The sequence below is a fragment of the Daphnia pulex genome, chromosome 8, assembly GCF_021134715.1.
Source record: "Daphnia pulex isolate KAP4 chromosome 8, ASM2113471v1".
In the NCBI taxonomy this organism is placed as follows: Eukaryota; Metazoa; Arthropoda; class Branchiopoda; order Diplostraca; family Daphniidae; genus Daphnia; species Daphnia pulex.
The window spans coordinates 1,825,094-1,847,977 of NC_060024.1; the positions used below are offsets into that span (position 1 = coordinate 1,825,094).

The following is a 22,884-nucleotide window of genomic DNA, read 5'->3' on the forward strand; positions in this document are numbered from 1 at the left end:
GCAATCGCCCCGTTCGTGAGTACCTGATTGATTTATTATATAATTTATATTCCATCCCGGTGCTGAAATGGGAAAGGCGTTCAACTTTTCGATCTTCAAACTAGACGGTAACCGGTCACTGGCGAGCAGCACTGCAATTGTGGGAGGGTAGCTGCTGTGTCTGTGTGTAGTCAAGATCGAGAGACGGAAGGGCTGATGGCCATCTCAGTGGGTTATATGCAATATTTTTGAAAAACACTTCTAACAAAAAGTAATCAGAATTAAATTTCCGATTTTTTTGTGTAAAAAAAAAAATTACACAACAAATTCGGAGATTTAATTCTGATTACTTTTTGTTAGAAGTGTTTTTCAAAAATATTGCATATAACCCCTGCTATTTAACAAAATCATCGGCGGGTAATCAGCTGTTCCACACAAGCTTATGGGAAAACCGCTGAAAACTGCCATCTCTATCTCTACCTCATTGTGCTGCCAACTGGTGGGTGGCTTCCAGTCCCCGGACTCCTATCCCTTACAGTCCTTACAGCGCGGGATAGGACTGCTTTCTCCTCTATACTCCTCCCTGGTCAATGGTCCAACCTCCAACGCGATACCAGCGCCACCGCGCAACGTCGTCTGCTGAAATTAAATAATATGTCAGGCCGTCACCGTCAGAGATTCAGTGATGGACTCAGGTCTCAGGGTACATGGAATAAAACAATTGCAGCTTTTCAACAAAAGTTTTATTCTTTTCTTAGTGGCATAACATTGCAAATTGCGAATTTCGTTTTTCAATTTCAGCTTTTACTTCATCCACATAATAAATACAGTAATTTAATTCATCTATAAAACAGTTATTTCCACCTTATGATTATAATCATAAGGTTAATGTTAATATAACCTATAATCATGTTAAATGTTGATGTTGTTTATATTTGTTAAACCATTCAGGTTTAATGGAAGATTGAATTTGCTTATTCCAACATGCCAGCGCCAACTTCTGCTATTCTTCCCCGACCAAATGCTTCTTCTAAGACAATTTTTGTCAACCATATGAGCACAAAAAAGCAAATGAATAACACACTGCAAAATAGTCACGATTTTGGAATGATGAAGTTTGATCTTCAGTTACTTCTTGAAAGGCAATCTCTAAATGAAACCTGGAACAAATTAGTGAAAAATGGGTTGCTAACATCAGATCAGATAAACCTGAATGTTGATGGAATTAACAATAAAACTATTGGTTCACCAAGTGGGAATTTCCCTTGTGCTTGCTGTGATGGTGAGTGTGATTTAAAATGTCAAACTCTCTCTCAAAACTCTACCAGTTCAGAAAGACCAGTAGTCAAATTTCTCAATTCCTGGGCATGGAACAAGGATGTTGGTAAGTTTCATTTTATTATGAATAAAGCTAATAATAAAAATAACATTTTATTTTTCACAAAAGGTTTAGACAGCATGTTTGAATTTAGGAAGAATTTGGAGTTGCAATTAGAAGATCTGTGCACAAAATCTGCTCAGAGCACCTTGTGTCTTCAGAATTTACTGAAACAACTAACACTTTTCCGTCGGCACATTGAAGAAATAGGCAAAGTTCGCCATGTCGAAGATTCGAGAGCCAGGATTATTGGGGGTTTGAACAAAGATGAATTGGATAAATCCAATGTCCAAAGAAAGTGGTAGTACCAAAATATATTTCAATTACAAAATCTTGAACTGTGGTAATACAAAGACTTCAAATACTAGGGTGTATGAAGAGATAGATAGTACTTCAACAGAGAAGAACAAAAATGTCTCGTCATCACCTCGAACCATCATGACTACCTTAACTGAAGTAGGATCCAATGCTGCTCTCAATTTTCTCTTTGCATTTTTTCGTCGGGCTTGGCAATCAGGTTAGTATCTCAGCAGGTGTTATTTATAACTAAAACATTTTCATCCCATTATTTATTTTGAATAGGTGAAGACGGAGATGCTTGTTTTGAGTTGCTGGTTCATGCGCTTGAATCACTTCGCAGTTTACCTCCTACCTCAATTTTTCACCTACTACATCAGAGGGATAATAACACGTTTGGATTGTGGTTTAGACTGCTCGACAAGTCCACCTCTTTTCTGCGTTCCATTGTTTTCGAGTACGCTTGATAAGATTATGAGATTTTATTACGTCAAAATGTTAATCATTTTTTAAAATTATTTCTTCAGGGAAAATTCTTGCTCTATTCCTCTTCGAGATAGGCAAGTGGCACTGCAGCTTTTGTTAGAAATCAGCATTCAACGTGGTAGCCTTCTCTGCGTTTTACAAACTGTTCACCTTTTACTCGAGTTGTGGGACGTTGAAGAGAGTGGACAAGTAATTCTTTTAAAATCATCATTTTTAAAATTATTTCTCCATCTATTGGATTTCTTTTGTTTGATTAGGACAATCGTTCTAATAATCGGGGTCTCACGGTCGCTCCTTTGATACTAACTCTCCGACGATGGAGTGCTGTCCAGCAAGCACAAACTGGTTCATCCAAAGAGTACATCGACGAAATGTATGCTACTAGTCCATCGGCTTGTCTCTTGAGGCAGGCTAGCTTATCGCCCGAACCAGAAGATGGTGACAAAGATGTCGATGTTGATCTCTATCAAGCCGCTGTTCTGATTTTGGCTCATTTGGATCGCTTAGCATCTCCATTTATTCAAACATTTAAATCGGTACTTTATTTCAATTTCGCTAATTCTTTGCAGACTTGTGATTTGTTTTACATTGCTATTTTTAGGATCGCGTAGTTATGGAAAATACTTTAATTCGATTGGATTTGAGCGCCGCTACGGTGGATCGTTTCACAGTAGTCCAGAAACTTCCAATAACGATAGATCAAGTTGTCTGCACAGCCCTTGGTCTCCTCATTCTTTCCGGCGATGGCAAAGTGTACACAATCAGCTACAACGATCAAGAACCGGTCAGTTTAGTCTTGCTCAGGTTGTTAATATTTAGATACATGTGCAATAAAATTATTTTCCGTTTGTTCACTAAGCAACAAACAAAGACATGCTGATCCATTTATTTCTTTATTTCTTAGACGCTTAGAAACCTCAACTGTTTTTCAGCCTTTCCTGTTGCTGAAATTGGATTTATGGCAGGCAACTGTGTGTGTGCCGTTCTAACTCATTCCGGACAAGTTTACTTGTGGCCTTGGATGGAAGATAGCGACGACAATCCAACAATGGTCATCATTTCCGATCAAGATATTGTTCGAATTAGTTGTGGAGATGAATATGGGTAAAAATTTCCGTTTTCTTTCTCTTCTTCCTCTCGAAAAGTTGTACATAATTTGTTAATTATGTGGTTGTTTATTCCCCATTCAGGGTTGCGTTGTCCAAGAACGGAGAAATTTACATTTGGGGTGTTCAATCGAGTGGTTCGCAGCAAGCTGTGTTGTTTTCCCATTTCTGTTCTCAGAGAATAGTAGATGTTCATTGCTACTTTGATCATGCTGCTGTCGTCACCGAGGCTGGGAGTGTCCACTGCTTTCTTCTAAGCGAAGCGTTTGGCAGTCAAAACAGTCACATCAGTCGTGCTGCTGCAGCTCATAATAGCCCCGTGGAATCTTTGTTACCGTATAACATTCAGAGGGTCTGGCTGCTCCCCGTAGACCAGTGCAACCCATACAGCTGCAACTGTTGCATCGTAGGACTAACAGACAAAGGTGCCCTGTACGTCAGTCCAGCTCCGTCGAATCAGCAACGATGGATGCATCACGTAGGGGCCATTTTGATCAAAGGCCTAGATGGTTAGAATGAATAATTAATTTTTCAGCGTGTCATCCAAGATTGATTTTTTACACATTTATACTCATTCATAGGGCGAAAAATTGCACAAGTTGAAGCTGCTCACAAATTTCTGCTCGTCCGAACGGATAACGGACAGGTGTTTGGGTGGTTTCCTTCTGAAAAATTTCCGAGTTCACAGACTTCACATAATGGTCAGTCGTGGAATTCCACCTTCCAGAATCGCTGGCCAATTCACGTCACGCCAATAGTGGAACTGAATTCTTCCTTTCAAGGAATTGCAACGGATGGAAGCCAGGTGAATTCGTTTAGAAAATAATTGTTACTTTCGTAGATGATTGCAATTCATTTTTCGTCGACAGATCTTTGCTTGGGGTAACTCGAGTCTGAAACCAGTGTCGGCAGAATACCTGCCCTACATTTTGGAACCAGTCAGCGAGACCCTTGAAATGTTGGAACAATTATTGGAACGCGTCTGCGTTCATTTGGATCCTCTATCTGATTGGCCGCCTCCACAGGACGTTGAGTGCATAGCTGTTGCCTCATTGAATTTACTCAGGCTTCAGGTATAAACACGTAGTCTAAAGTGATGATCCTATTTTTCTTTTTCTAACGATGAATTTTGCTTTTTCATTCGTTAGTTTCAATGGATTTTGAGTCACGGAGATCAAGCAGGCATTGAAGTTGGACATCACGGCTGCTCCTTGCCTGTGTTGCAGCGTTTGAAGAACCACGTTATTGCTCTTGCAGGTGGAAATCCAAATCTGGGTGCTGTACAAGTTACAGCTCAAGCTGTTCTTCAATTGGCTTGGAGTCTTCTTTTGCCTACTGCTTCAGAAAGAGCTTCAGCGTTGGCCACACTTTTGCAAAGAGACGACGAATATGATAGTTGTATGTCCATAGAGAGATGCATTTCATTGGCTTGCCATCATCTAAGATCATTGCAATTTGTTTTAAAGGTGGTGGACGTTTCATGGCCGATTTATTGGTGACTTCCATGATGGCGGATGGAGGCTTAGAAGCAGCTTTCGAAGCTTCGTTGCTAGGTAAACCAGATAAAACCAATTTTATTGAAGTAATTTTTATTGTATGTTACTATCAAATTTTTCAGCTGAAGCAAATGATCTTGAGATCAACGGCCGATGCAATAACGACGCGGTATTGAGAATTCAGACTCAGGTCGTGAACAACCCATTAACTCAACGAGCAATGGACGATGCTGCCAACAAGGCCAAACTCCGCACACCTGAAGCTGTGTCTAATCAGTTCACATCTTCCAGCGTTCCTTTGCCGCAACTCGTCCACCAGTTGCTAAGGAATTTCAGTCAGCAATCTTTAAGCGCATTGCGCAACATTGGGGGTTGTGATGAGACGGAGGAGACGCCGCCTGTTGCCAGCGATCCCGGACTTCAATTGCTGCTGCAGTTCCAGCGGTTGCTACTTATTAGGTTATACTCTGAGGATTCTTTCAACGTGGCTGCCAGCGGTTTACTATTCAAGTACGTTTCTTGGCTGTGCGATCACACCAAAGAAAACCTTGAAGCTTGCTCTGTTTTGCTGGGGCAACAGCCTAGCGCCGTCAGCGGCATAATGACTGCAATTCGCAATAGCGTTGTTGGTATGCTAATTCAACTGATTTGTTTTCATGATTGTTGTTCTAAAGACTTGTATCTTTTAGGTATCCTCTTGGCTGAATTCGTCATCGGACTCATTCTTTTAGAGCAACAGCGTCCGGAGCATCATCTAAATTTGCCTCTGGATCAGCTGAGTTCTATACTTGCCCTCCTAAACAAAGTGGCCGGGCAATTGCCCATGCAGTTTATGGAGAGAGAGATTGTATCGTGGCCGGGCGTCTTTGGTAAGCGTGTTCATCATTATTACTTGATTATTTTACGGATGGCCAGGATTTAGTGGGCTACAATGTTTCTCGTCACACAGCTTGGCCTACATCCGTCAATGAATCTTCTCAGCTGAATGGCACACCGCAACATCGACCGTCGGTTCCGAAACAACTTCAAACATTGCCGCTGATTCGCCGGGCGGAATTCGAGAACCATAACAAAGACGGAGGGCTCTGGTTGATCATCAGTGGCAAAATCTACGACATTCAAGATTTCAAGTATGACATTTCAATACTAAATGCAAAACTCCAGAAAATGAAAATGATTTGAATGTAGAACGATAGCCCCTTGTGGTGGGGAACTCCTTGTCCGATGGGCTGGATGTGATGCGACCGATGCTTTTATGGGGGCTTGTCACTCCGCTTCGGCTCAGGCCTTACTACAAACCTTTTGCGTGGGAACGCTAGAGCAAGAAGAATTGGATGAAGATAAACAGAAAGAAACTTGTAATGTTTCCGTCCCATTATCTAGTGCGGCCGCGATTGAAAGGTACTTTTTCAAATTTCATTCGTTTTTGCTATAGTTCTTCTATATTTTTAAAAAATGATTTTTTAGTTTCAGAGATTTGGCCTTCCATTTGAGTATCTTGATCGGGGCAAATTCCCGAAAATTAATCCGCTCACTTCATTTGCAACCTTTGAAAGACAACTCTTCTTCGTGGTTAAATGCAACTTTCTTTAAAGGAGGCTTACAGGTAAACTTTAATTTTACTGTATAACATCAACAGCCAGAAAAAAGGAATTGTTTGTCATAATTTCAACATAGGACCAATTACCTCTTGATCCGTTCAATGAGGAAAAAGGTGACGTGCGGACATGTGGCAGCAGTTGCCCTCCTTCCGTGGCTTCAACTCCTTGCGACGTTCCTGCAATTCCGGAAGAGCCACTGGAAACTCCCGTCTCAGAGTTTGAACGCCTGCAATTCTGGTTGTACCAGTTGGCAGAGAAAACCTCCGAGATGGAAGAACTTCCGTTGCGATCATTTCGCTCAATGGTGATTCACAATCAACTACTGTCTGGACCACCCAACTTGGACCAAGATCATCCATTGGAGGAAGTTGGTTGGCTATTGCTTGCAGTCTTGCTTTACCATCACGGTGCTGCCGGTTTGGTGTTTAACAAAACGCAAATAGAAGCAAAAGCGCTACCAGCCGAAATCCTGGTGCTTTTTAAGACCGTCCAGCGATGCAAGTGGCAACTTTTTCAACAGCGCCAAAAAATAGACCAGTCGCACAAGGAAGTTTGTAGTCCCGTAATGGATAAGTGCAGGTATAACCATTTAACCTACCTGCGTAATATGCCTGTTGTCATTTTGCTTGAATTATTTTAGGTTTCTACTCTATGAAGTTAAACCAGCTGTGAAACTTCAGCAGTCACGTAGCCCGACTGAAAATTCGTCTAGATTCCGGCAGTTAGTCAAGTCTTATTGGCACTCGGTTGTCGTATCAGATGCTTCCGCCGCTTCGTCCGATATTAGCCGTGAGTCATCTGTAGCAGAATCGAAAATTGGGGAAGATTATAAATTAGACCCTTTGCTGACAAACGACATCGTGAATTTCGTTTGCAACAGCGAAGTAACTGATGTCGAGTCCCTACGCCGAGCAATCAATTGTCAGGTAATGATAGAATTTTGTTTTTAATGTTTTCGATGCCCTAACCGACTAAACTTATGGATTTTCAGGTTACACGGGCGAATCTTCGATTGAACGGTTACCGGACCCTGTTGAGACTGTTGTATGCTACCAAGCTCAACGACAGCAGCTTGGTTGGCATTTTCATAGGTTTTCTGGGCTGTAACGTAGTCGGAGTTCAACCAATATCCTCGGTGGAACCGACTCGTTTCGTTTCCGTTCAAGATCGCGCATCTTTGTCTCTGCTCCGTAAGATGCTTCTCCGTTTTTGCGCCAAACAGCTTCAGGCCATCGTGTGGGAGTGCAGAAACCAAAGCACGGATGTCGAGTATCATCCGAAAAGTAGGATCGTTACCTTCCTGCTCTCAATCGTCAGCTCGGCAGCTTTGTCTGGCGAAGAAACCGATACACTTGTTACTCTTGGAATACCGGCAATTGTGTTGGCGCTGAGGAAACAGCTGGCCTTTCAGTCACAGACACCGCCCATTTCCAAGGTCCAAGTGATTTTGGATGAAGGAGTGAGTCGTAGGAAAGGAGCCATTTCAACCGGCAACGATTCATTGGCGACGCTTGCCCTAAGCGGCCAAGAAGCTGCTGCTGCCATGAAACTTGGCGTCCGTGTCGTAAGAGGACCTGACTGGAAATGGGGCGATCAAGTATAACTATTTTAAATAAATTCAGTGGTTAAATTTATTGACGTTTGTTTAATTCCACGTTAGGATGGAATTCCACCTGGAGAAGGTCGTGTCGTTGGGGATCTGGGCGAAGACGGATGGGTTCGAGTTCAGTGGTACAATGGAGCCACCAATTCCTATCGGATGGGTAGAGAAGACAAGTATGATCTGCGATTGGCTTATCCGACGACTCCGTCTTGCACGGTGACCAAAACCTCGGATTCCGTGACGCCTCAACATGAAACTATCAATGAACAACTTCATCAGTGCTTTCCGCAAATCACTTGTGAGTTCTTTTTACTCCCCCCAAATAATTGTCTATATGTGGCCATTAATGAGCGTATTTGTTTTTGGTTCAAAGGTCCTTTCGATTCCAAGGGCCCGAAGCACACCTTACTTGCACTTTGCGACACTTTTTTGCTGTCCCATTTCCTTCAAATTGCCACTCGCCCATTTTCAAATGATTCGTCGTTGGCATTGACCGTGCGGACGTGGCGAGCGAATGTTGAGAGCCGCTACATCGACAACCAGTTGCAAGATACGCAGTGGACGGAACTCCCTTTCATTCGTACAATTGCCGCCGTTTCACTCAACAGCCCATGCTCCGCCGTACACAAGTTCGTATAAAATTGTGTTTTCAATTATCTTTGTTTCATCATAATTCATTGAGATTTTTTGTGCATTCCATAGAGAATTTTGTTCACCCCTGTGGCTGCAACTGCTAGTGAAACTCATCAAAGCTGGCGGTGATCCAGTGTGCGAAGAAACTTCATTTTCACTGACTGCTCAACTTCAAGCCATCGACTTGCTGCGAGTCTTACTGCCAGAGTGGACCGGCACTGTTGACCAACAGAAAGAATTTCTGATCCAGCTGGTGGACCTTTTAGCTGAGCATGTTTTGCTGACTAAACCAGACGTCGTTCTCGAAATGGCACATTCTGAAAATCGCCCGTCACAGAGTGATGGTATCAAACTTTTGCGAAACTTTTCTTCTTTTGATGTGTCATTATTTAATTGAATTTTCACTTAGACTCGGACGTGGCTGTTCCCAAGGTCCCCTTGACGAGCTGCTACAACGCAACGATAGCCGATGCTCTGGTTGGCCTACTGCGTCACTTGTACACGTTCCCCAAGTGGACCCCGCTGATCACTCACCTGTTGCTACGTTCCAGCACAGGCAACCACTACGCGGCGTCTTTAGCATTTATTGGTGGTGTCACAAATAAACCAAGGATCGGAGGCGACATCGTCACTTTGGATGGCCGCTACGGTAAATTTTGGCTATTTTTCATTTGGTTCATTACAAATGGTTTTTAATTTAATGTTGTTGAACGTAGGCGCTGTTATATGTATTCGTCCCAGTGGACAACTTCATGTGCAACTGCGAACTTCAGGAGAAGTGGTTTTTGTTCCATTGACGTCAGTCCGGGCTACTCACAGTCTGATAGAGACGCGCCACATGCCTCTGACACACGAAATAGTCGCTTTCTTCATCCAGCTCTTAACCGCGGCCACCGAGGAAATGGAAAAAGTCGAGGGATTCGATGAAGATCTGTTACGGGAGCAGCTCATCAAGGCTCTGCAACTGAAAGCCTCTCGAGCTATTTTGTTGCATCCGGAATGCTTGCAGTTGGCTTTGATGAGCCCCGTTTCTGATGAACCATCCGAGGCGGCTGCTTTACAGAACTCATCGCCATTCCAGACTCCAACACTCGTTACAGTGCGCACTGCATCCGCCAGTTTGGTAAAATTCATCTTTCATTTTAAATTGATCTCTTACGCAATATTTATCCTTTTTTTGTGTTTGTTTTCAGTCGGGCCCTTATTCTCTGGCGTCTTCTTTGCCGGCCGTGACTAGTCTTTCTAATTTGGAATCACCTGGACTGCAAAAGTCTCACTCCCTTCCGGAGTTAGACCAACAACCGCGTTCTTCTAACGGAGGTCAATCATCGACGGATCGGTTGCTCCTTCACCATTTACTACAAAAGGCGCGACTATCCTGCCCAGTCAAAGCTACATTAACCAGGGAGGAGCTTGAAACGGCGACAGAGGATTTATTGCAACATTTGTCCTACCTTGCTCAGACTGGGTAAGTAACTTTTCATTGAATGGCTGCTTATGTATTGAATTTCAACCGTTTGGTTTCTTTGTTGGGTGTAGCCAAATTCCGCCAGACGCCAAAACCACCCAGCCCACAGAAGAGTCTTCTACGTTTGTAACTGACGGAGGTCGAGGATCCACTCCAGTGCGGGTAAGTGACGTCCATCCGTAATGTATAGGTAGTCTTGATTGATTTCCATCTTATTGTGTATTACAGGATCCACCTTCTGAAGATCAAGAATTAGCTGAAGAGGAAAAACCAAATAACGGAGGGCCTCCATCTCCTCTCATGTTGCAATTGATGGAAATTGGATTCTCGAGGACTTCAGTCGAAATGGCTTTTAAAACATTGGGTACCAACAGCCTTTTTTTATTTAAGATTTAAGATTTGTTTCACTGTTCTTTTTGTTTTCAATTTAGGGAGTGAAAGCGTGTCGAGTATTGAAGATGTTATCAACTGGTTATTGGAAAATCCGGATATGTCAGGCTCAGAGATGATGGAATCGGACGGAAGGGAGGCCGCTGCCGTTGAGGGTATTGCAAATTGTTTGTTTTTTATAACTATCATTTTCACTGTTGAGTTTTGTTGTTTTGAAATCAGGATCAGAGGCAGTTCTGCAGCCGATATCTTCATACCTGCGTCAATCAGACTTTGCCAGCAGCGACGATTACGCGGCCTACATTCGCGATCATATTGCCATTGGGATGCACGTCCGCTGTTGTCGCAGCTACGATGATCTTGGTGAAGGCGATGTCGGGCACGTGGTTCAGCTTGATCGTGATGGACTTCACGATTTGAATCTCCAAGTAATTCTTATTCTTTTTTTAATGTTAAAAAAATGAAGATAATTAATGTCAATTTTCTCTCATCAGGTTGAATGGCAGCAAAAAGGAGGCACTTATTGGGTCAGATACGTTCACGTTGAAATAATTGGATTTGTAAATCCTGGCACAGCTAAGAACTCCAAGTCGGCAAACATTGGCGTCGGCGATCGGGTTCGCGTCAAAGCACAAATAGCTACACCAAAGTATAAGTGGGGATCTGTCACTCATCGCAGTGTTGGTGTTGTGATTGGTAGGCGTTTCGAAATTGATTTTCTTCTCGCTAAGTTGACAGTAATTGATTGAATTTGTTCTCTAGGAATTGAAAGCAATGGCGACATTACAGTCAATTTCCCCGAGCAAAATCGTTGGACTGGATTATTGGCCGAAATGGAGCGCGTCGAACCATCGGAATCGAACGTGACCGCCAACCCTCCGTCCCCCCAGTTGGGATCTTTCGATAGCGCCACCGTAGCTGCAACGTTGCAAGGTAGACTGTCGCTTATTATCAGATTTTCGATTCATTTTTGTACTGAATTAAATCAAAAATACTTGCCGATCAATTAGATCTTGGAGAAACTTCACTGGCTGTGGCTCATCCACTTGTCCTGTGCGACGGCTGTGACTTGATGCCCATTCGAGGGCCACGGTTCACCTGCCGAGTGTGCGAGGAGTTTAACCTTTGTCAGCAGTGTTTCAATTCGACTAGCATCGGACATCGCCATCCATTCAACAGAATTGGGCATCCAGGTAGTAGTGTCGATACCATCACACTCTCAAATCGATTATTTATTGATTGTCGAACTTTTAATTCCTAGGTGGAGCTTCGGTTTACGCCGGTCGTCCTGGACGGAAAGTCCAACCTGCGCCAACAGTCAAAGATTTCATGTGCAACACTCGAACGAACGCAGGTAGCCGCAAAATTCATCACAGAAAATGTTGATTTAGTTAATTCAATTGATGTTGTTAAGGACTCATTACTGACTGGGAGTGCTGTGTCAAATCTCTGTGGGTCTCCTCGCGTGAAAACTGGGCCCACAGACTACTGGATCGCACGTCTAGCTTTTGGCAGAGCTGTGGAATGCAGGGCAAGGTATGTAAAAAGATGTCAGAGATCAGAGGAGCGTTGGTCTCAAATAATCTCATTTATACAGCATTGGATTCGGATGGAATTGCATCCGGATGTGGTCGTCCATTCATTAAAAGTGCTGGTTGATCCAGCCGACGGAAGTTACACTCCATCTCTCTTAATAATATCAGCAGCGGATTCTCTGAGTGGGATGAAAGAGGTGGCCGCTGTATCGGTTGGATTGCAGGTAAAACAACCAACGACGGATGAATCTAATTCCGGATAAATTTATTTTGTTGAACTACAGGATACGTGGGTGAGTCTCGTGTCACCGCAGCAAATGCAGCAACCTTATCGGTTCATCGAAGTGGCCATCAAGCAATGCCGCAACGGAGGGATCGATTGCAAGGTTCACGGCATTCAATTGGTGGGGAGAAACGTCGGCAATTCCTTGCCGCTGGACGACAGTGCGGCATTGGCTCGACTGCTTCCCCCAGACTTCGAATTCGAACAGGTAAAATTTACATCTCAGCTTTTTTGGACTTGATTTGACTAATAATAATCTGATCAGTGCATTAAATTAACGCAGGGAGATTCAGCGTTCAACAAGAGCCAGCAATCAGTCATTCAACCCATCAGCTCCGTTAGTGGCGCCAAACGAGTCTACGTGTGGGGTCTAAACGACAAAGAGCAACTCGGCGGCCCTAAAGGTTCCAAAATCAAAGTCCCTCAAGCCGTCGACTGGACGGTTTCTCTTCAACCAATCAGTGTGGCCGGAGGATCGAAATCGCTTTTCCTCGTCACACAGAGTGGCAAGGTATTACAAGCATGAAACCCAGTTGTTCCTTTCTAGTTATTTACAGTCAAATTTGTTTTTAAAAATGATTTCAATATAGGCCTATGCTTGCGGAGAAGGTAGCAACGGACGACTGGGACTGGGTCATTCGAGAAACGTCAACTCGCCACACCAAATCACCGCTCTGTCGCAGCACGTCGTTCGGAAAGTAGCTGTGCATTCCGGCGGACGCCACGCCTTGGCTCTGACCGCCGATGGCCGAGTATTCTCCTGGGGTGAAGGGGACGATGGCAAACTTGGCCACGGAGATGTCACTTCCCTGGACACGCCCCGTTGCATCGAAGCTCTCAATGGATTTCGCGTACGAGACGTGGCTGCCGGAAGTAACCACAGTGCAGCAGTCACATCATCCGGTGAATTGTACACGTGGGGTCTCGGAGAGTACGGCCGTCTGGGACATGGAGATAACCTCACACAGCTGACACCCAAACGCGTCGAATCCCTGGTCGGCCAGCGTGTCGTTCAGGTGTCGTGCGGGAGCAGAGATGCCCAAACTCTGGCACTGGTCGAAGGAGGACTCGTTTATTCCTGGGGAGACGGCGACTTTGGCAAGTTGGGACGCGGTGGATCTGAGGGTTGCTCTTCCCCTTGTCTGGTGGACAAACTCTCTGGACTTGGAGTCTGTCACGTGGAGTGCGGTGCCCAATTCTCAGTTGCATTGACCTGCAACGGGCACGTCTACACCTGGGGCAAAGGGGACTATTTCCGTCTAGGCCACGGATCGGATCAACACGTCCGTTGGCCGACTTTAGTGGAGGGTCTCAGAGGCAAAAAAGTGATTGGAGTGTCGGTCGGAGCCCTGCATTGTTTGGCAGTCACCGATGCTGGACAAGTTTTTGCCTGGGGAGATAATGACCATGGCCAACAAGGCAACGGGAGCATCACAGTCAATCGACGTCCAACTCTGGTTCAAGGCATAGATGGAATTAAGATCACGCGGGTGGCTTGCGGATCGTCGCATAGCGTCGCCTGGACGGCACCCGAACCACCAAGTGTCGCTCCGCCCGAACCCGTTCCGTTTCCCACCATCAAAGATCCTTTAGGCTCTACTGCAGCTGGTAAATTTAAACTAAAAATTCATTTGAATCGATTTCACATTAATTGTTGTTACATTTTTGGTCTTATTGTCTGCAGGATTGACTGAAAGTTCGGCTGAAATGGGACGCAACTCTACGCAGCCGACTAAAGAAAACAATGCGTCGCTAAGCCGGGCATTGCTGTCGCTGAGCAGTCTGGAAGCTCAACAGCGCGCCCTCCATTGCGTTTTGTATTCGATGCAAATCCAGCTGTGCCGCGATGCCGTCGTTGGGATATTCAGCCAACGGGCCGTGGTGAATGGCGACTCGCCATCTCAGACGGGACAGGCCCAGCTCTCGCCGACCGACAGCATCAACGGAGAAGCTCCCGTCGAACAGTTTGACTGGACTAAATTAATCAAGCACAAGGAAACGGCGGCGTTGTGGGAGCTCCTCAAATTGTCCAGCTCATCCTGCAAGCCGACGTCTTCCGAAGCCCGGACAACTTTGTCCAACGCTCTTCTCGGTTAGTCGATTGTCAGGATTTTATTTTAATGCTCATATTTCTCATTGATGATTTGGTTTAGCTGCCGCGGCGGAAGAATCGTCGGTTCGCGATTTATTGACGGAATTCTGCGTTGCCGAATTGGAGGAGGTGAGCGGTGAAGGCACCAGCATTCATCATTTCAATGCCGCTGGATTCGGCGTTGGCCTGGGTTTCCCACAACCAATTGTCCAGGAATCATCGCATCCCTACACCGACGATGTGACGCTGACTGGTAAATAATAACTCGATCGAATGGTATGACACGCCGTGTGTATTAAAACGGGAAACCTTTTGTAGGACATGTCGTGTTGCCTGGTGCGGAATCACTGCGGGTCGAGTTTGATCGTCAATGTTCGACAGAAAAGCGACACGATCCGCTGACCCTCTCTGACGGAGTGGGACGTATACTGGCCATTCGGTCAGGAAGGGACTGGGCTGATTGGTCACAAGAAGTTCGCGTTCAAGGTTTACAATTGATATTGCACAAGAGATTTGCACCGAGTGTATAAGTTAGCTTTTAACCGCCAATTACTTGGATTTTCAATGCAGGTAATGAATTGCGTTGGCGATTTACTAGTGACGGGTCTGTAAATGGCTGGGGCTGGAGATTTATCGTTTACCCAGTTATTTCACCAGGTAATTTGTCTATTACCGTTTGTTTTTTTCCCCGGTGGTTTACGAATTGCATTTCATAAAATATCAAATAGGGGCCACAGCCAGTGGAGAAGTCCAAAGTGAACGTCTGTTACTAGCGCGACCTTCCGTCTCGGTGGTTGCCTGTCTGCTGGATCCTCTGATTAAATATCTTATATGCTCTCAGTCCCGAAAAGGCCGTTTACCAACCAGACTGGCCATGGCACTCGCCGGCTGTGCTCAACGAAGTGGTTCTTTAAGTATGCCATTCAAAAAAACATCAAAGCGGTCTTTTGTTTGTTTTTCGTGTCCGATGGAATTAACATGAATGGAATACGTAATTTATTGTTACGTTTTATCTTTTCTTTTTTTATAGGTCCTAAAGACCGAATGTGGGCTCTGCAACGCTTGCGTAGAATACTTTCCACACCCGGCACCTGCTGCGATGCCTCGCCCGCAGTGATAAGTCTTGAATCGTCAGAAAATCCTGTTGCTCGATCGGCGGTATCTTCAGCCATGATGTCACCGCGAGGTATAAACATAAAAACTCTGCGCATCCGCTCTGTAATATCTTCGATAGAGTCGATAATATTTGAATTGGTGCGGAATCTTTAGACATAAATCACGGCACACTCGGGAAACTGTTGAGAAACCTCCCAGAAATGTTGCTGCAACAGTACGAATACGAAGAGGCTGCCGTGCGCGGAGGCCAGCAATTGTTGCATAGTCCTTTCCTCCAAGTTTTGATTGCGCTGGCCTGCGATCTTCGCTTTGATCGGTTCGATAGTTACCACCAAATAATATTGCTGCCCATCTTGCAATGACGGTTTGTCTCCTTGTCTAGATTGCCGATTTGCACTAATGACGGATCACGCTGGTCATGGTTTCGAAGATATTGCGCGGCGGCCAGAGCAGCTACGGGACTCATGCAAAGAATACGGCTGCCGGAATCATTTACGGCTGATGTAAACATTTATTTGATTATTTTAGGGATCTAAAAATTTGTAAAATGGAAATGTTTTTAATTTTTCAGGTCAAGAGAAAAATTTCGGAAATCCAAAATGACGGGGCCAACGTGGGCAACGATCATGAAGATCCAGCCGTGTTTAGTCATGAGCATGATCAGCAATTGTTACAATGGATGAACAGGTATACAATTGCTTATTACGATATCTCTACTGCAAAATTCCAAAATCATGTCGTCATAATTATTCAGTCACCCGGAAGATTGGACCCAAAGCTGGACGGCCGTCGGAGGAGGTCAAATTTACGGTTGGGGTCACAATCATCGAGGGCAGCTTGGTGGCGTCGAAGGGGCTAAAGTCAAAGTGCCGACCGTGTGCGAAGCCTTGTCCGCCCTCCGCCCCATCCAGCTGGCCGGTGGCGAGCAAACGCTTTTCGCCATTACGTCCGACGGAAGAGTCTACGCCACTGGTTGGTCACCTGAAACAATTTTCGATATCAAATTGATATTTTATTCCATTTTTAATCGTCAGGATATGGAGCTGGCGGTCGGTTAGGCATAGGAGGAGCAGAGAGTGTGACTGTGCCGTCACTCTTGGAATCCCTGCAGCACGTTTTCGCTAAGAAAGTGGCCGTTAACTCTGGAGGCAAGCATTGCCTTGCACTCTCGTCCGAAGGTGAAGTCTACAGCTGGGGTGAAGGAGAAGATGGCAAGTTGGGTCATGGAAACAAGCTGTAAGGATCTCTTTCATCATTTTTCATTTCAAATCTTTCAATTTATTAAAATGATGTGATGTTGTTTGGCCAGACCCTGTGATCGACCCCGAATCATTGAATCACTTCGTGGCAAAGATGTGGTGGACGTCGCTTGTGGCGGGGCCCACAGTGCAGCCATCACCGCCTCGGGTGAATTGTACACTTGGGGCAAAGGTCGCTACGGTCGACTCGGTCACGGAGATTCGGATGACCAGCTGAAGCCCAAACTAGTCGAAGCTTTATTAGGTAATGGCCGATCAAAAAATAGCTCATTTGTGCTCTTTTGTGTTTTTCCCAGTTGCAAATTGTTTGGACTTGATTGTTTTTGTTTTGTTTGTTTGTTTAGGTTATCGCGTAACGGATGTCGCTTGTGGATCTGGAGATGCTCAAACTTGCGCAATCACCGATGAAGAAGGTGGAACTGTATGGTCGTGGGGAGATGGCGACTATGGAAAGCTGGGTCGAGGTCGGTACACAAGTTTCTTCAAATTCATTTGTATTGGCGATTGAATGTGTCTCTTATGACGCTGGTGTTGAGAGAAGGGAATTAGCATTGAACATGCGAGCCAGACCAAATAAGTTTACGTAGAATGCAGAATCACGTCGGAGTAGAGAACGGGGGGCATTGCATTTCTAGTTGAAATTTTCCGTTAGGCAATCAATGAAACCATATCCTTCTCTCTATAGTTTCTTGCTTCCCATCTCATTTAAAATTACAAGTTTTCGCATGACGCAAGTTCTTTTTGCACGTCAGACTTTAGTTTAGTTGAAAAGGAAAACTGATTTTCCTGACATCTTCGAGCGCTTAAATTAACATTAAATTATTGCGCTACTTTCTATGACCTAGTGCAAGATATTATTAGCGTAAACCTGAAATAGCTTCTCCTGGGTTAAGAGCGCAAGGTTTATTGGTGTAATACGATGAATTATTGTTATCGCTTAATAACATGTTCTGTTTTTGTTTTATAAAGGCGGATCGGACGGTTGCAAAATTCCGACCAAGATCGAAAGTTTATCGGGTAAGTGACGACGTGCTTGGTTTTAATTTTTTCCACGAAAGACTTGCACCATCTAATGTTGTTTGTTTGTTTGTTTTCTTTCGAAATGTCAATAGGTCTCGGCATCATAAAAGTGGAATGTGGAAGCCAATTTTCGGTGGCCCTTAGCAATAATGGATCGGTTTACACTTGGGGTAAAGGCGACTACCACCGTCTGGGACACGGAGTCGACGAGCACGTCCGTCGACCTAAAAAAGTGATGACCCTTCAGGGAAAGAAAGTGATATCCATCTCAACGGGTAATGAAACCAAAAGTCATCAACATTCTAATTTTATACTCACTCGTCGTCTCATCTATTTCCAAATAGGGGCATTGCATTGTGTTGTTTGCACCGACCAAGGCGAGGTATGTTGTTGTTGTTTGTTTTTTCTGTTCATGCTACTAGCTGCGGATGCGGCGCTATAGTAATATCCATGTTGTCGAATGAAACAAATGTCATTATTTTCCTCAAGGTCTACACATGGGGCGATAACGACGAAGGTCAACTAGGGGACGGAACGACTACTGGCATTCAAAAGCCTCGACTGGTGGCTGCTTTACAGGTAATCATTTCCTTTCAAAAGTCGAATGGCAGATGCAATCATGTTACATCAGCAGATTGAATTTGATAATCTTTGAAAGCATTTCAAATCTATTTCTGTATTCTTCTTTTTTCTAATTAGAACAAGAAAATTAATCGAGTTAGCTGCGGTTCAGCGCATACTGTTGCCTGGAGTACCTGCAAAGGATGTTCGACGCCAGTTGCTGGCAGCAGCCGCCTACCAACCAGTATACCCTTACAATATGATCTGTTGAAAGATATCCCAATACCTGCGCTTCGTAATCGGTAAGTAATTCGCCGGATGGGGGAAAAAACAAATCTAATTTCGATCCGGAGTAAATACTTTTCGTTGTTGCTTATAGTTTGCTGTTGCTGCATCACTTTGCCGAAATCGTGTGTCCGATATTACCGATGCTACCCCTGGGAACGGTCAACTGCCGAGACATGGATGGAAATGTGCTGGAAGAAACGGAAGGAGTGCTTTGCGGAAACCACGATAGACTCAGAGGCATCCTCATGGCGTCCGCCAAAGAAGCCGCTTTTCGCAAAGTAATTAATCAAATTTTTATTTTCTAACACAAATTAAGTAGTTTATCAGTTAAAATTCAATTTATCTGTTTAATTTGTATTAATGTTTTATTGAATTTGTATTAAATAAATGTCAGGTTGTACAGGCAACGATGATTCGAGATCGCCAGCACGGTCCGGTGGTGGAACTGAATCGAATTGCCCTCAGACGATCGCGGGCCACTGGAACGTCGGGCAACGCGGGTCCAAATTCCACCGTCTTCGCGCAGATGGCCAACAAACTTTCTCTGCTGACTTACGACGTCCTCATGTTGCCCCACAGGACGTGGAAAGTCAAATTCGTCGGTATAAAACTTCTCTTTTTGATCCTTCCAAATGTGTTCCAAAATAGTAACCGTTACTATAAAATAATTTTAATCCGCAGGAGAAAGCGTCGACGACTGCGGAGGTGGATACAGGTAAAAATAAATTGGCTAACTGGACACCATCCAAAATTGATAAGACTAAATTGTTATTTTGAATTGCGGATGCACAGTGAAAGTATCGCCGAAATGTGCGAAGAATTGCAAAACGGAAGCCTGCCGCTCCTGATTCTGACTCCAAACGGTCGTGAAGAAGCTGGAACCAATCGTGATTGCTTCATTTTGAACCCGAGCGCCAGCACTGCGCAGAACCTGAAAATGTTTCAATTCCTGGGCGTGTTGATGGGAATCGCCATCCGCACTGGCTCGCCGTTAAGTCTCAATCTCGCCGAACCTACCTGGAAGGCCCTGGTAATTTTCTTCGTTAAACTTTATTATTTATCCATCTAATTCATCCATCTAATCCCAAATTGTGTTTTTATTAAAAGGTCGGATTACCTTTGAGCTTGATTGATCTGAATGAAATCGATCGACACTATTGGCCGGCACTCTGCCACATTCGCGACTGCAAAGACGCCGACGGCGATGTGACGCTGAGTCAACTGGATTTGCCCTTCTCGACGAGTTCAGCCACGGGGCACGAAGTGGCCCTTTCACCTCACACGCACCGGCGCATCACCCGCGACAATCGCGATCTCTACCTCCAGCTGGCCTTGCATTTTCGGCTCCACGAATTCGACCCGCAGGTGCGGGCCGTCCGCCAGGGGCTCGGTCAGGTCGTGCCTTTGCCTCTGCTCTCCCTGTTCACTGGAGCCGAGCTGGAAGCCATGGTGTGCGGATCGCCGGAAATTCCGCTGGCCCTGCTCAAATCGGTGACCACCTACAAGGGGATCGAGCCTCACTGCGCCCTCGTCCGCTGGTTCTGGGAAGTCATGGAAGAGTATAGCCACGTGGAGCGATCCCTTTTCCTCCGTTTCGTCTGGGGCAGAACGTACGTGTTGTTGGTTCCTTTTAATCACGTAATTCAAAATATAACTGATTTTGATCAAAACTTACTCTAGACGTTTACCGAGGACTTTGGCGGACTTTCGAGGCCGGGATTTCGTACTCCAGGTAAAAATTGTGGGGTGATTAATTGTGAATTAATCAAAAACTGCTGTCATAATATAATTGGAACTTCTTTAGATTTAGATGCTGCTGTTCAAAATTCATCTTTAACTTAATTCTGTTTTTTATTATTATTTACAGGTTCTGGACAAGTATAATCCGGCCGATTACTTCCTGCCGGAGAGTTACACGTGCTTCTTTCTGCTCAAGATGCCGCGTTACTCTTGCAAAGCCGTTCTGCGCGAGAAGCTCAGCTACGCCATCCACTTTTGCAAATCGATCGACAACGACGAGTACGCCCGAGTGGCGGCTCCCGAGGTTCTCCTCAACCAACCTGCTCACGAAGACGACGTCGAAAATGAAGCAGAAAACTAAGTCTTTTTTTTTTCTTTTAATTATTATTATTATAATTGTCCAGTTTGTCCTCAATGATAAAAATTGTTATTATAAAATTTAGAGAAATTTTCTTTTTTTCCTTTTCTCTGCCGCTTGTGTTTAATGTCACACGTACGAATACAGAAAAACTACAAAACATCTATGGGGTGAGAAATTGTTGCATAAATAATATCCATGTATGACACCTTAGACTTGGCTGCAAGTTTTTTCGAGACGAAAAATAGTTGAGAAGAAAATGTGTGTGTTGTCAATTTTAGCTAAAGCTTATTTTGTTATGTTTTGTTATGTTTTGTTTCTCTTTTGGTTTTTTTAAATTTGGTTATCGAGTTGTTAGTGATGGAAAGAGATTTTAGAGGCGAGATAGTACAAGTGGAAGGCGTTACAGGCGAGCGTGACGATGTTGACGACGGCCACGATGGCGTGGAGCTGGCGAAAACGTTGGCACGTTCGGCTGTAAGTGGGGCACTGTTTGAGCAGGGCGTCCGTCGTCGACGTCAGCCTCGGCCCGGCTTCCGGCCCGTGTCCGGCGGCCCGCTCCAGAATCACTTTGGCTCGAATGCGCTCAAGCAAACTCGGCACGACGATGATGCGGGCAATCAGCGGGCACAAGCAGTTGACAATCAAGCCCACAACCTGATGAAAGAGAAAAACTTATAATTCGTTTCGTTTTTGACTGGGCAGAAAAACAAGGAGATAGAAAGAAATAGGAAAAAAGAAATGAGATAAACAAATCAATATTGACCTGGTAATTTTCTTGTGACGACCAGAATTTCTTGGTCTGGACGAAGCTTATGAGGACGGCCAGGGCAGTCACTCCGTTGAGAATCATGTACTTTGGGAAGAGAGCGCTCTGGACGCAGGCGAACGTGTGACGCGGCAGAATGAAGAGCAGAACCAGGCCTATACAACAACCACAGACATGTCGTAACAATTAGAAATTTTTGGCCAGAGGGTCGTGACTTTGACTAAATAAAACCAAACGTATTTTAGTTGGAATAATATGATTGAACGCAAACAGCTAGCGGTTGTGAAGGTTATTCATTGTCAAAAAAATACTCAAGGGGAAGGTGAGTGTCAGAAACGTGTTGTGTACGGGATTAGTTTGGGATAATATTTGCATATAGGGCGAGGTGGAGAAAAGTGTTGGACGAAGGACAAAAGGAGAAGGGGCGACAACAACAACAACCAAATTTCCCGGAACTGCCCTGAATGTGAACCACCTAGGGGTATGGCGAAATCAGCATTTCTCCTAACGACACGCTGAGTTAGCGCGAAAAATAACCGCTAGCACAAACTGGTATAAGGTCGTTACGTAACAGTTGTAACAAGCCAAATAACACGGTGCAACCAGCGCCAAACATTTCACGCTATAGTTATGCAAGCGAACTACTAAATGAATATTGCGGATTAAAATAATAAGTGGTGGGTATAGTACCTGAAACGAATGTCATCCACATTTGAGCGCCGAACAAGATGCTGAATGAGGAGAGATAGAGAAGCGGCCACAGTGTAGAGTCGGCCGTCGGTTGGATTACAACCAAGCTCGATTTACTACGAGGGTAAAATAGCATAGCCAAGGCTATGACGGCCGACATGACGAGCAAATGGGCCGGTTGAGTCGAGCGCCGGAGAACCCTGAGCAAATTAATTATTTAGAAAAATCCAATATTAGAATAATCAATGACATACTTGAAAACGTTTTCCAGCGTGACTTCGGCGTTTTGCGGCTCTTGTTTGCCGGCACCGGCCTCCTCCTTGATGAATTGGGAGCAGATGACGCAAGAATGCTCCTCATCTTCGCTGCTGGTCGTCGAAAACTGGACGGACGGCGGCGACGGCGGAGCAGGCTGAAACGAGTCGGCTCCTGCGGCCGGTTGGCTGCCGCCGGGCGGGAAAGAGATTTTGCTCATCACCGGACAGAGCATGATATCCTTGGAACTGCCAATGACGAAGTTAGGCCGACGGGGCAAACGACGAGTCGGCAGTGACGTGATGGGCAAATCGTCGACGTCACCCCCTCGGTTGCCACTGACAATCTGGCACATGGTGTAATATCAGTACTAGTGAGTCTAGTCTAGCTGCTGCTCTTTTTCTTCTTAGCTCTCGAATAGCTGCCCCGTTTGCTGATTGACTGAAAAATGAACCCAACGGCTCAAGTCCCGCCAGTTTTT

The 22,884-nt window shown here is 44.9% G+C and overlaps 2 protein-coding genes across 7 annotated transcripts; one reads left to right on the forward strand and one right to left on the reverse strand.

Moving 5' to 3' along the window:
- Positions 1–623: 623 nt before the first annotated feature.
- Positions 624–20,853, forward strand: LOC124200753 (E3 ubiquitin-protein ligase HERC2-like). 6 transcript variants are annotated; one of them, XM_046597058.1, is made up of 66 exons: positions 624–808; positions 931–1,363; positions 1,427–1,658; positions 1,726–1,874; positions 1,940–2,111; positions 2,182–2,329; positions 2,398–2,676; positions 2,742–2,924; positions 3,045–3,244; positions 3,331–3,755; positions 3,828–4,051; positions 4,116–4,319; positions 4,395–4,644; positions 4,713–4,799; positions 4,865–5,371; positions 5,432–5,611; positions 5,692–5,872; positions 5,931–6,143; positions 6,210–6,348; positions 6,420–6,922; positions 6,984–7,269; positions 7,335–7,940; positions 8,004–8,244; positions 8,320–8,575; positions 8,649–8,923; positions 8,989–9,228; positions 9,296–9,702; positions 9,773–10,047; positions 10,119–10,209; positions 10,276–10,411; positions 10,479–10,592; positions 10,660–10,865; positions 10,932–11,133; positions 11,200–11,370; positions 11,448–11,630; positions 11,699–11,791; positions 11,852–11,973; positions 12,035–12,196; positions 12,257–12,463; positions 12,521–12,766; positions 12,846–13,863; positions 13,940–14,347; positions 14,409–14,600; positions 14,666–14,833; positions 14,918–15,004; positions 15,076–15,261; positions 15,378–15,533; positions 15,617–15,779; positions 15,846–15,966; positions 16,035–16,150; positions 16,218–16,435; positions 16,498–16,699; positions 16,773–16,966; positions 17,067–17,186; positions 17,692–17,739; positions 17,835–18,017; positions 18,087–18,124; positions 18,232–18,321; positions 18,442–18,605; positions 18,683–18,869; positions 18,986–19,193; positions 19,273–19,306; positions 19,384–19,621; positions 19,699–20,201; positions 20,272–20,323; positions 20,459–20,853. In XM_046597058.1, the coding sequence occupies exons 2-66, from the start codon at positions 964–966 to the stop codon at positions 20,690–20,692; spliced, it is 14,523 nt and encodes a 4,840-aa protein (XP_046453014.1). In that variant the 5' UTR covers positions 624–808; positions 931–963; the 3' UTR covers positions 20,693–20,853. The 6 variants fall into 6 exon arrangements, with proteins under 6 accessions (XP_046453014.1, XP_046453015.1, XP_046453011.1 ...); XM_046597059.1 differs by having other exon boundaries at positions 12,539–12,766; XM_046597055.1 differs by having other exon boundaries at positions 17,835–18,124.
- Positions 20,715–22,860, reverse strand: LOC124200755. Its single transcript, XM_046597061.1, has 4 exons — positions 22,403–22,860; positions 22,149–22,348; positions 21,456–21,613; positions 20,715–21,346 (listed from the first exon to the last, which is right to left on the reverse strand). The coding sequence occupies exons 1-4, from the start codon at positions 22,756–22,758 to the stop codon at positions 21,044–21,046; spliced, it is 1,017 nt and encodes a 338-aa protein (XP_046453017.1). The 5' UTR covers positions 22,759–22,860; the 3' UTR covers positions 20,715–21,043.
- Between the last annotated feature and the right edge of the window lie 24 nt (positions 22,861–22,884).

Coding starts and splice junctions, on each gene's coding strand:
- LOC124200753 (XM_046597055.1), top strand. CDS start 964: ATGCCAGCGCCAACTTCTGCTATTCTTCCCCGACCAAATGCTTCTTCT. Junction 5,372..5,431: donor AATTCGCAATAGCGTTGTTG/GTATGCTAATTC, acceptor TGTATCTTTTAG/GTATCCTCTTGGCTGAATTC. Junction 12,767..12,845: donor TCGTCACACAGAGTGGCAAG/GTATTACAAGCA, acceptor ATTTCAATATAG/GCCTATGCTTGCGGAGAAGG.
- LOC124200755 (XM_046597061.1), bottom strand. CDS start 22,758: ATGTGCCAGATTGTCAGTGGCAACCGAGGGGGTGACGTCGACGATTTG. Junction 22,349..22,402: donor ACGCTGGAAAACGTTTTCAA/GTATGTCATTGA, acceptor TAATTTGCTCAG/GGTTCTCCGGCGCTCGACTC. Junction 21,347..21,455: donor CGTCACAAGAAAATTACCAG/GTCAATATTGAT, acceptor CTCTTTCATCAG/GTTGTGGGCTTGATTGTCAA.